We start from the raw sequence: 12,430 nt of genomic DNA, 5'->3' as shown, positions 1-12,430 counted from the left end.
ACTGGGGGGAGGGGGGGCGGGAGGATGTGACAGTTTAGGAAGGCAGAGTGACAAGCTGCATCAAGGACTGCATCAAGCTGCACGAGGGCATCAGGACTGGTGCCCTCCAGTCCTGTCATATCCTTTTAGCTATCTCTCCATGGCTGCCATGTGCCCTACAGAAGTGACATGTGTGCCAGAACACTAGAGTGACAATAAGCACAGTGCCTGGGTTGCCACAGTATGGAAACACACACACAGACTTGCCAGCAAAGCTGTGGTATGTAGGTAGGAAGCACCTGGGTGGGACCTAAAACCCAGTGGCTGCAAAAGCGGGCTGTTTTGTGTCATCACAACATAGTTAGCATGTGGAGGCCATGGCGGTAGGTGGGTCAGACAGACGATCTCATTTAATGCATACCACTTTTACCCCATAAATGGGAGAAGGAAACTGAGGCAGAGTGGCGAAGGAATGACCCTGAGATCACACAGCCCTAAGGGGGCCAGGTCTGAGCCCAAGCAGCGCAGCTCCAGAGTCTGTGCTGTCACGCACGACTCTGCAATGTGGTGGTACGTACACCAGCTGCCTGTGTGGGTTCTAAAGATCAGTGGCAGTGTGTCCCAGGAAACACGGCCTCAACAAGCTGAGGCCGTTAGGATTATGCGTGCACAACACTCCTGAGGCTACTCATGGCAGGGCTGCCATCGGTTCATTTTACAAATGAGGAAGCTGAGCCAGGGAGAAGAGGTGAGATCCCCGATTCCAGCTCATCCCCTTTCTCCTCTGCCATGAGTCTTCGTGCAAGTGGGTGTCCAGCAGCACCTCTAGAGCTGACGTCACCTGTCTGAACTGTCACCTGTGTGTTATGGAGCCATGTGCACGTCACATACATAATGAGGACACACGGGCCCCGTGGCTGAATCTCTTTGGCCCTGGGGACTGCTGCCCAGGCACCTACCGGCTCAGCATCCACGAGGCTGTGCAGCTGCAGCTGCTCATACACTTGGTTGCGAAACTGCTCCATCTGCTGCTTCTTCTCCTTGGCCAGGTCATAGTCCTCCTTCTCAACCGCACAGCGCTTTTCCACCTCATACCTCCCAAGGCGCTCGCCAACCTGAAGCACACAAGGCCACTCTGCTTCAAATGTGCATCCAGCCACATCCAGTGCAAAGACAACTTTTAAAGCAAGGGCTAGGTGATAGAGGTGCTGCCTGCCCCATGTACCTTGCTGGGAGGAGGGGCCAAGCCTGGGCAGTTAGACAACAGCCACGCTGGCCTGCATGGGGCGTGCTGCCTGTCACCACGCCAGTGTCTAAGAAACTGCATGAATCCATGGGATGATAAGCATCTTATGTTTTTCTACTGCCTTAGGAAAGCAACATGGCATCTGAAGAGGCTGAGTTTGTGCCTTCACTTACATTTTACTTAGCTGCTCATCTGTCTATAACTTTATGTTGCTTACCTCCTTGGACCTACACTAGTGTCCATAGCTTTTAGTGGCCTACATCTTTGCTGTACCATGTGTCAGGACCACTCTCACACAACCGAGGGAGGACTGTTGTCTCCAGGAGTAGTACCTTTTGCAAATCAGCAATAGCTTGTTTTAACTTCTTGGCATAGTCGTAACGTTCCTTTTGGACAGCTTCACGTTTTCTTTCATCTAATTTGCGTATAATCTGGGCAACTTCTGGATCTTGGTACATATCAAAAGCTAAGTCATCCAGTGGAGAAATGTAGTCAGATTTCCTAAAGGAAAGAGATGAATATTTTAGCTAACTTCGACACGTGTGATAGAGTGATGGCGGAGGGAGTCCTACAGGCTCAGTCTGAAGGTACAGATAGTCACAGAAATGGCACCCCCACATCTGCTCTTGGAGCATTCTTGCCAGAGAAAGTGGAAGCTCAGAAAAATCAGGAATGGGCTTCAGGTCACCCAGCTCTTAAGTGCAGGTGGGTCTCTCTGACTCCACAGCTTATGCTCCTGACCATTAGTTAACTGCACTTGGGGGCATCTGAGTCTTTGGTTTATTTGTTCTTCAATAAATATTTTGAGTGTGGACTCTGTGCTCGGCTCTGTTCTAGGCACCGGGGACATAATAGTGCAGGTGAATCATGTGTAGTCTAGGGGAAAACCCAAGCCAAAGTAGACTACCAGGCCCCATCCATAAAGAATCTGACTTGGTGGGTTCCAGGTGTAATCTAGGTGTCCATACTTGACACCAGTGCCACAGTAACTGTGACAAGCACTAAAGATGCAGAGGTGCCCTGCTAGGGCCTCAGCTCAAAGTGTCAGACTGCATGATATCCCAAGTCCTGGGGAGATCAGAAAAACCCTTCCAGGAATAAAAGATCTTTCTAGTGATCTGAGTAACTGATTTCTGATTAAGTATTACCTCATTCTTTCTTTCGTGTTCTGCAGCAGGCTGGCAGCTTTCTCTAGGGTCTAACATTTAAAACAATAATGCCAGTCTAACCACTCAACAAAAATGTTAACAGGGGACATGTTTCAATGTCTCTATTGTAACAGCTACACAAAATAAGCCAACTGGCAGCTTTGACTTAGATATCTTTATATACAGGTAAATTTTAATGACAGTATTACTTGTCATAAAAAATGTGGCCGTCAGGGCACCTGGGTGGCTCAGTGGTTGAGGTCAACCTTGGCTCAGGTCATGATCCCGGGGTCCTGGGATCAAATCCTGTAACAGGTTCCCCACAGGGACCCTGCTTCTCCCTCTGCTTATGTCTCTGCCTTTCTGTCTCATGAAAAAATAAATTAAAAAATAAATAAATAAAATAAAATAAATTGGTTGTCTAAAAATAAATTGAAACAGGACACAGTATGACATCACCTTTCAGCATGATCAAACATCCCCCCAACACTTCTCAACTCCTGGAAATGAGGTGATGGGGTCAGCTTTGGCAGCTTTGAACAGTATCAGTTAATCTCAGTGATGACCAAACAGTAACACGCTTTGGTATTGGCACAAGATTAACTATTTTTACCTAAATACATACTATACTCTTAAGTCAAAGTTTCTTTGCCTTCAAGTCCTAGAGATGAAAACAAAGACTTAATTATGAAAATGCTACAAAGAAAAAAAACATGACATCATCTGGCATGGGCAGTGGGCAGCTTCAGAAGAGCAGGTCTCGCCCTGATTTAGGGACAGAGTCTATTTTTTAAGCACTCCCTACTGACATCCACCAGTTGATAGCCAGGCTGCAGGCCCAGGAAGACTCCACAGGAAGCAAGGCAGTCCAAACACTGACACAAAGTAATTCCTTCTTAAGCCAGGCTCTTGTGCTTGCATAAAATATGGAGATTCTCCAGGAGCCACTTGCTGTGCTAAGTGTATGCACCAGTGGGCAGTGAGCCTTGCGCCCAGTGGAGCCGCCCCTGGGCCCCCCGCCTGCGGGAGGCAGAGCTGTATGTTCACGGGATGGATGAGAGTGGGGAGGGCTCAAAGCAAACATAAGATGAAGGTTCTAGTAATGGATAATCTGGGTCAATGAATTCCTTTAATTTTTACCTATGAAGTTGCCTGTGCCAGTAAAATACCAAAGTACAGCCGATAGATCTATCTGCACTCATTGTAGGAACTTTCTAGTAACACCTGAATACACGAGAAATAGAGCTGTCTCTGAAGGGCAATAAATGGAGATGTGCTAAGGAGAACAGTGACCTTAATCTTTAAGTATATTTGAGTCAATCTCATCAGTGGCTTATCTAGCTCAGAACTGAATTTAGTGGCTCTCAAAGTCCTAGTCCTCTGGAAGTGACTCACACCTTGGCCATCCTGAAGAAAGTCCTAGGAGCTGAGGGTCTAGGGGGAGAACTCTTACCCAGTACAGGTTCCTTCCAGAGCTGGGTCCTCACTGCTGTGCTGGCCCAGGTAATGATCAATCAGTTTCTCTCTAGAGGTCTTTGGGAGCAAAGAGTTCTGCTTAGTGTTTCAGAGGAAAACAGGAACAACATGAAACCTTAACTAAGAGGTATGATATAGAGATGTCAGTGGGCTTGGAGGATCCTAGGTTTTTGGAAGGACAGTTAAAATTCTTGAGGAAAAGAGATTTTAATATACTATAGCTGCCAAAAATTATCTGCTAGCTATTCAAGAGACAACTTAATAAAGATTTTTCAAGGTGACACTTTTTGTGACAAAAATAATCAATCCTGCTTGTTAGAGATACATTTTCTTTTTTGAGAATGAAACCTCCCAAACTTACAATATGGCTTTCATCACCGAAATCTGCAGGGTCTCCAATGATATTTACTGCAACCAGAGCAACCTAAGAAAGAGTTAACCAATAGAAATTAAGAATAAAATTTTGGCAATGACTTATCCCCTTTATTACAATCTGCTTGTTCATACTGTACTGTCATCAAAAGGGATGATGTACACCAAAGTATATTAACTGTAAAATGTCAAGCTATAGAATTATTATTACTAATTCCTGTAAATTATACAAGGTAATATTCTAACATCTAATCAAGTGGCTGTTTAATTTTTAATTTTTAAAAAAGATTTTATCTATTTAAGAGAGAAAGTGCTCATGTGAGAGAGCACAAGCATGGAGAGGAGGCAGAAGGAGAGGGAGAAGTGGGCTCCCCGCTGACCAGGGAACCTGACCTGGGGCTTGATCTCAGGACCTCGGGATCATGACCTGAGCCAAAGGCAGATGTGTAACTGGCTGAGTCACTCAGGCATCACTCAAGTGGCTATTTTAATATCTAAAGTACATTAAAACAATAATGGCTAAAAACCTCCACAGTTTTAACACAGTGCCACACCAAACCATCCACTCACAGTCCAGTATGGGGTTCCATCTACTCAATCTTGGTAATCTAGACAATGGACTGAAGGCCTGCATTAGCACAGCTCAGTTTGTCTGGGCCAGTGGCTCCACCTGACACCGTCCCTTCCTCGAACGTCACTGCAGTGGAACTGAGCGACAGGGTATTGCTGGTGGGCCGAGGTAGAAGCACGTTAGCGATCAATCTTCAGGTTTACAGTCAAGCACTGTTGCGGCAGACCAGGCAATGGAACTGCATCTCAGAGCTCTCCTCAACCTACTTGCTGGGTTTAAAACTCTGATTTGGTGGAAGGAATGTTTCCACTCCTCTTGGAGGGAGCAGGGAGTGCTGTCAATATCCATGCTAATTATGAGTCTGCTTTGGACACAACTGATTTCTACTACATCAATCATGCCAAATCTAAAACAAAACTAAAAGACAAGAAAAAGGAACAGAAAGACAAGGGGAGGGAGGGAGAGATTAAGAATGAGGACTTAGAGCTGGGCTGCCTGTACCATGAAATCATACCCCTAAGTTCTACCAGGGGATTTATCTCTTAAAGGTTTATAGGTTTATCCAGAAGAGTGTCACCTAACAGAAACCATGCAAGCCACACAGATAATTTTAAGTTTTCTAGTGGACACAGTAAAATTTTGTAAAAAGCAGATGATGTTAATTTTAAACCCAAGATCACCACAATTTATCATTTCACTGCATAACTAATTCTATTACCCACACAAAGTCTTTGAGTTCGAGTATCCAGTTAGCCTGAGTGGCCCATCGTACTTGGGTTGGCCAGGCTCCCAGTGTGTACCTGTGGTGTGGGGCAGCAGCTCCTGATCACATAGCACAGTTCCAGAAGAGCTTAATATTCTTCCATAAAAGTTACTATCTTAAAAAAAGATTTGAAATACCTTTGCGCAGGGGTGCAGGCCCCTATAATGCTGCAAGGAGATAGGGAGCAGTCTAGGTGAGGGCACGTGTCTCACCTGATTGTATATGTTGTACTTGTTGACATGGTTCTCATGAAAAATCAGCTTAAGAAACTGTCCTACTGCATCCACGTACACTGACTTCAGCTCCCGGGCTTTACAGCCTGTCTTCTCATTGTCACAGAGAGAAACATAGCTGAAAGAGAGAGTACACGCTGGAACCATGATGACAGGAAATGTGTGTGCAATGAAACTGGCCTCTGCTCCTACTGAGCTCAACGGGTTTAAATCAAAGTTTAAATCAAAGTCTGAAGGGAAAACCTAGGGAGAAGCCCAGAAACTGTATTCTAACCAGTTTTCTTAAAATGAGTTCTGCGTCTGAAAAGCAGAGACAAATGCTAGCAACAGATGGACAGCACTGCTAATAGAGCACATCTCGGTGTGGCAGCTGCTCAGAAATGTGCTTGAGCACATGGGAGTCTGTGACCCAGGACCAAAAGCAAGGGGTGGTCCCTTCATTCCCACAGCTCTGACACAGGGAGAGTCACGTTAAAAGTTCCCAACACGAGCCTTCACTCTCACCCTTACCCAAGTCTTCGAAAGCGCTCAGCCTGGTAGGGCACGAAGTACTCGGGCAGGCTCTCACTGATGTAGAACTCCACTTTACTGGGGATCATGTACTGGTGGGCAAGCAGTTGCAGTTTCCTGATTCGACACCTCTCCACCATCTGAAGAACAATTTCTTGTGGAAACTGGCAAAATCTGAAAGCAAACACATTTGGCTTTTCACATGCGCGGGTTCTGGCTGCATGTGCGGTGCTCTGCACGCAGCGAGGTGGTCTGCGAGTGCTGTGTCTGAGACCTGCCTGTGGTGGAGCTGAAGCTCCAGTGCAGACTGCATCTGCCTGCTGCCTTATGTGAATCATGCTTCTGGTAGTGGGAAAACCATTTGAAATGAAGTTCAACACGAGATAAACAACATCAGTCGTAAGAGGCTGTACTAGTGGGCAAGAAAGAGCCAAAGGATTTTTCCACAGGAACCCAAATGCTTCAGGAAAGCCACCTGCTTAGAGAATCCTGAGGGATGTGTGCCTATAATGTGTGCTTGGCAGTCTGCAGGAGAAGCCTACAACTGCCCACAGTGGAACTTCTACTTTTGCTTAGTAAGTGACAGAGCACGTTAAAACTCTACATGAGAAGGAGCTGGAGAACCAGTGTCGACAAAGACCTCACACTGCAGGAGCTGATCATGATTTAGCAACAGAGCACAGTGCCCCAGACAGTAGATACTACATATGCTGGGCTGGCAAGCACTGGATTACTAAGACACTGGGGCGTCCAAGGCCTGGGCAGGGGGAAGCAGCAAAGGATGGAACAGCTGGACAGGACCCAGTGGTCTCCTGGGTGAGCCCACTCCTGCCTCCTGGCCATGCTCCCTCCCTTCTCCGCCACCTCTCCTAGCAGCCCTACACACCACTGTTGAGAAAGCAGGAGCCTCACATGGGGCTGTTCCTACTGCTCCCCAAATGGAACAGCATCCCTGCTGGGGCCTCATCCCCCACCCACACCCCAAACTGCACCAGGGCCAGCCTGTCCCCACCCTGGCTTTTCTCTCCCCATCACTCCCATCAACACACAAACACACTCTGGAACCCACCCCTCCACCCCCATTTTAAGAAACCCCTCCGTGACCCCACATTCTTCTCAGCAACCAAGCCACCACTTGGCTGCCCTTGGCAAACATCACATAGGAGCTGTCTGTGGCCACCAGCACAGCTCTCTCATGCACCCCCTCCTCACCCGCACCAGGGCGCCCTACTTGCACATTTCTTAGGTGAATGTCAGTAAATATTATTAGGGGAAAGGGTCCAACAAATTTTCTTTAAAAACATAAGGAAAAAACCCATGGCATCAATGCACAGACGGCACTGCAGCATGCTAACCACCACATGGTTCTGAGGCTTGAGTCATTAATACAAGCAGAAGTGTCCAATGAAAGGAGCCTGCCACCCTAGTCCACAGACCCAGTCTGGCCCACCTCGGTGACCTCCACCCGCTGACAGTTGGTGCGTGGATCATTAGTTCCCGGGCACTGAAGCCATCTTCATGTCCAGAGGAGCTGACCACAACGAAGCCAATCTTGTGGGGCATCCTGGACGCTGGGCTGTTTATAAGGACAGGAAAGACTTCTTTAAGATAAAGGAACTTGGGAACATTTTATCACATTGAACGTGTTAGCTCATGCCTTGCTCATAGACAAAATAATTCACATGTCAGAATTTTCTCATCTCTGAAGGAATCTAGGTTTTAAGTATTTCTCATGGGAGCCTCTAACTCTAAGGTACCATTTATCTTCACTTTTTCCAAAAGTAGGTCTTAAAAATTTGACAAGTGTTGTGGGTTGAATTGTGTCTCCCCCCCAAAATAGGATGAAGTCCTAACTCCCAGGACCTGTGAATATGACCTTTATTGGAAATAAGGTCTCTACAGATGTAATAAGGTGAAAACGAGGTCATGCTGGAGGACGGTGGGCCCTGATATGGAAGCACTGGTGTCCATCTGAGAGGCACAGACACGCACACAGCCAAGGCGAAGATCAAGAGATCGGAGCAGAAGCCAAGAAGGACCCAGGAGTGCTGTCAGCACCAGAAGATGGGATGATCCTCCTGTGGAGCCTTTACAAGGAGCATGGCCCTGCCAACACCCTGACCGCGGGCTTCTAAGTCATCTGGTTTGTGGCAGTTTGTTATAGCAAAAATAAAGAGTTTTGTTAAGATAAAAACATCAAGTTTTTTATATTAGTTAAGAAACTAATATAACCAGTGTGTTAATAAGTTACACAAAAATATGGGAGGAAAGGGTGGGTTAATCAACATCATGACAACTGCTGAATGCAAATGTATGGCTCAAGCAAGGAAGGCAGGACTACAGGGAGATATGCCAGGTGCAGAAAGTACACCTGGGGCCTGCTTGAGGAGATATTTAAATATTGGTTGGATGAACTTTTTATGTCATTGTTTAGTGAACTGCTCATAGTTGAATATCATTTTGAGGGTGGGTGTTGTGATATCTGGTCATGCCTGCTCAGCATCCATCCTATCCTGGTTTGGAAACAGCACCTCAATTGCAGTTTCTACCTGCACTGCTCCCAGGCTTGGTCAGACTGTGGGTTCCTGAACCTCAGCAGCTGGTTCAGGGATGGCAACATGAGAGCAGGACCCAAACTGGACTGATGTGACTCCATCCCGGGCCTCTGCTGGGGCTACCGGGAAAGAGAAGCTTTTTTGCTGGGGCTGCAGGCACAGAATATTTCCGGGAGGGGATCCCTGGGTGGCTGAGCTGTTTGGTGCCTGCCTTTGGTCCAGGGCACGATCCTGGAGTCCCAGGATCGAGTCCTGCAGTGTGCTCCCGGCATGGAGCCTGCTTCTCCCTCTGCCTGTGTCTCTGCCTCTCTCTCTCTCTCTATGTCTATCATGAATAAATAAATAAAATCTTTTTTTTTTTTAAAGAATATTTCCAGGAGTTACTGACAGCCACCAGTGAGGAGGTTCTGCCAAAGAACAGGCAGACATGGGGAAACAGCTGTCTTGGGAACCCTGAGGTTCAGCCACATTTAAGGCCCAAACTACTCATGAACTTCTGCTTATTTTCCAGTTCTGGAGCCAATCAAATTCCCCTACAGTAAGCCAATGTGAACTAGGTTTAAGTATCTGCAACATGAAACCCCATCCTCACTAAGAGAAAACAAAGAATTCTCCAGAATGTTCTCTGGGATAGGACATACTGTCAATTGAAATTCTGAATAGCAAGTAACATATAGATATATCCTAAATGAAATTTTGCTTATTTTAATATGTTTGATGCATGATCTAGATCTTTCTTTTACTTTCATTTAGAACCTCAAAAGGCCTACATCAGGGGATCCCTGGGTGGCTCAGGGGTTTGGCGCCTGCCTTTGGCCTGGGGCATGATCCTAGAGTCCTGGGATTGAGTCCCACCTTGGGCCCCCCTGCGTGAGTCTGCTTCTCCCTCTGCCTGTGTCTCTTTCTCTGTCTCCCACAAATAAATAAGATCTTTAAAAACAAAACAAAACAAAACAAACAAAACAAAAGGCCTACATCAATAAATTATTAACTGCTACTTGCCAATCCTCTTAGAATATATGAACACAAGCATTAGAAATAGAATAAACCACTATTAAAGATTGTAATTTTTGACAATGAAGGATGTCACAGTACAGCAGAGGAATACTGAAGTAAACTCACTCAGAAAATAAAGGAAACCAAGCACAAAAACTGAATGATTATACACAGGGTGTGCTATAGAGCCCCACCTGCATTCCCACCAGGAGTGGAATTTGTCTTCCACAGCCTTGGGCTCTTAGCAGACTTACCCTCTGTCCCACTCCCCATTCCTCAAGTGCCAAGTCTTATTGGTCCTGCCTTTCAGGTGATAGACTATGGCTGAATCCACTCTTCTCCACCCCACTGTCTCTTCTACAGGGTGACAGTGCACTGTGGCCAGGTCTCCCCACCTGGAGCACTCCCCCTGTTCCCAGCTATACTGTGTTCCTTCTCAAGCCCAACTGGGGTCATCAGTATCTGTGTCCTAACTCAGAGCTCTTCATGTGCTCCCTGTCCAGGGCAGAAGGGTCAACTGTGTCCTGACCCAATCTGCTGTTCAAACCCTCAGTTCTTGTCACGCATTCTAAAGTCCAGGCAAGCTTAACTAAAAATCAGTTATCCCTCTCTCTGTTCTGAATTTCTCAAATTTTTCCTGTCATCTTTAAGAGCAGGGACCATTACGGCCTATTCCACCTTGAAATTAGTAGGTATCTACTAAATATCTTCAACTGAACGTGATTATATTTCCTGAAATTCTAAAGTTTGAAACACCATGCATATTGCCCCACGTATATTCCTTTACAGAGCGCTCTCGCTTGCAGATAGACACTACCTTTAATGCACTTATTGTGTGCCAAGGGCCGACCTCAACACTAGACACATACGCGTGCCTTCATAACAACTCTGATAGGTTTGTCGTCATACCAACTTTAGAGATGTGAAATTGAGGTACAGAGAGCCCTTGCTCAAGGCTATAAGACTAGCGAGCCCTGTAGGCAGAGTGATTTTAGCTGGTTGGGTTCCAGAGTCTCTGATCTTGGCCAATACCCTCTGCTAAGGTTCTTAGACTTAAAATAGGACCTTTGAAATCCAAATAGGGGTTATGTCCACTATACTATATTGCCTCAATAAATCCCAAACAAAGTACTGGTGTGTAGGAATCAGGTAGGAGGAACGCCCTGGCACTGTAGAGACATCACCTCGCTTTAAGTATTGGAAAGCATTCCTTTATGGCCACTCTCTTCCAAAGCCCTTCCACCTCGTACCCCAGGGTCCTCTTTGTGGAAACCTTTGAGAGTGTTACATGATGCTGGAGGTGTCACTAAAGGATGCTGCTATCAGTCTATAAAAATCACCGCTGGGATCCCTGGGTGGCGCAGCGGTTTAGCGCCTGCCTTTGGCCCAGGGCGCGATCCTGGAGACCTGGGATCGAGTTCCATGTCGGGCTCCTGGTGCATGGAGCCTGCTTCTCCCTCTGCCTATGTCTCTGCCTCTCTCTCTCTCTCTGTGTGACTATCATAAATAAATAAAAATTAAAATAAAAATCACCGGTAACATTTTGACAAAAATCAAAGCTCTGCTGAAACTCAGCCATTAGCACGCAGGGCCCCAAGCAGCAACTGCTGTCCTGGGTTCCCTTGCTACCATGCCGGTGCCTGCATGGACGAGGGTAGCTCAGCCGGTCCTTCACTGCGGCTATCAACACGTATCTTTCCAATTGTGCATCAGGATTGTTGACATCTAGAAAGTAAACTGAAATAATTCGGCAACTTCCCAACATTTTGCTACAAGACTAGGAGATAAACCTTGTTTCCACTTCTCTTTTTAGGGAAACTTAAACGTTACAAGTGCAAATAACGTTCGGTCGAGTAATCCTAAAGCCTGAAAGTGCCGCAGAGCGTATCCGAAACTGAATCGGCACCAAACGGAGGGGGTGGGCGTGCAGAGCAGCGCTGAACCCGCACAGGGCGCGGCCGCGGTCTCCCTCCACTCGGGTCGGTCGGGGTTCCGGGTCACCGTCAGCTAAGTCCGGCGCCAGCTCCAGGCCACCGCAGACCGGACCTCGGGTTGTGGCTGGCGGTGCCCGCTCCGGCAGGGGCACCCCCCGGGGGCGAGCTCCCCGCCCGCGGCCCGGTCCCGGTCCTCCGACCGCGCCACCGCGACAGGCGCCCCCCCAACCCCGGGCCCAGCCCCAGGCCCCGACCCCCGGCCGCGCCCACCTCTGCAGCCCTCCCCACCACCCCCGGCCGCGCCCACCTCTGCAGGCCGCTCCCCGGACCCCCGGCCGCGCCCACCTCTGCAGGCCCCGCAGCCCCGGCCCGCGCGTAGTCGGGGTTCGGGGTACCTGTCAGAGCGGAAGGCCCGCCCGGACCTCGGCGCGTGCACGACCCCCACGGCCCTCCGCCGCCCTTCGGCAGCGCCTCCCGGAGCTCAGGCGGCGCCTCCTCCGCCGTCCCCGGCCGGCCCGCACCCCCGAGCCGCAGCGCCGGTGGCCGCCGAGGAGCAGCCGCGGCCGCCTGCGCCCAGCGCCAGGGCCGCGGCCGCCGCTCTCATGACAACCAGGCGGGCTGGGCCGGGCTGCGCCTGCGCACAAGGC

The 12,430-nt window shown here is 48.3% G+C and overlaps 1 protein-coding gene across 6 annotated transcripts in view; it reads right to left on the bottom strand.

Moving 5' to 3' along the window:
• The window catches only part of CEP104 (centrosomal protein 104), a 38,359-nt gene extending 26,028 nt beyond the window's left edge, over positions 1-12,331 (bottom strand). For all 6 annotated transcript variants that reach the window (XR_013376222.1, XR_013376221.1, XR_013376223.1 and 3 more), the window contains exons 1-8: positions 12,179-12,331; positions 7,749-7,874; positions 6,299-6,472; positions 5,768-5,906; positions 4,211-4,273; positions 3,827-3,906; positions 1,558-1,726; positions 939-1,094 (exon numbers count right to left, since the gene is read on the bottom strand). Coding sequence is in view for 3 of the 6 variants with exons in the window: in XM_077891479.1 (XP_077747605.1) it covers positions 939-1,094; positions 1,558-1,726; positions 3,827-3,906; positions 4,211-4,273; positions 5,768-5,906; positions 6,299-6,472; positions 7,749-7,861 (894 nt within the window). In the remaining 3 variants the exon portion in view is untranslated. The remainder of the gene's footprint in view (positions 1-938; positions 1,095-1,557; positions 1,727-3,826; positions 3,907-4,210; positions 4,274-5,767; positions 5,907-6,298; positions 6,473-7,748; positions 7,875-12,178) is intronic.
• Positions 12,332-12,430: the final 99 nt, after the last annotated feature.

This window comes from Canis aureus, chromosome 3, assembly GCF_053574225.1.
Source record: "Canis aureus isolate CA01 chromosome 3, VMU_Caureus_v.1.0, whole genome shotgun sequence".
Taxonomy (NCBI): Eukaryota; Metazoa; Chordata; class Mammalia; order Carnivora; family Canidae; genus Canis; species Canis aureus.
This window is presented reverse-complemented; position numbering and strand designations above follow the sequence as displayed.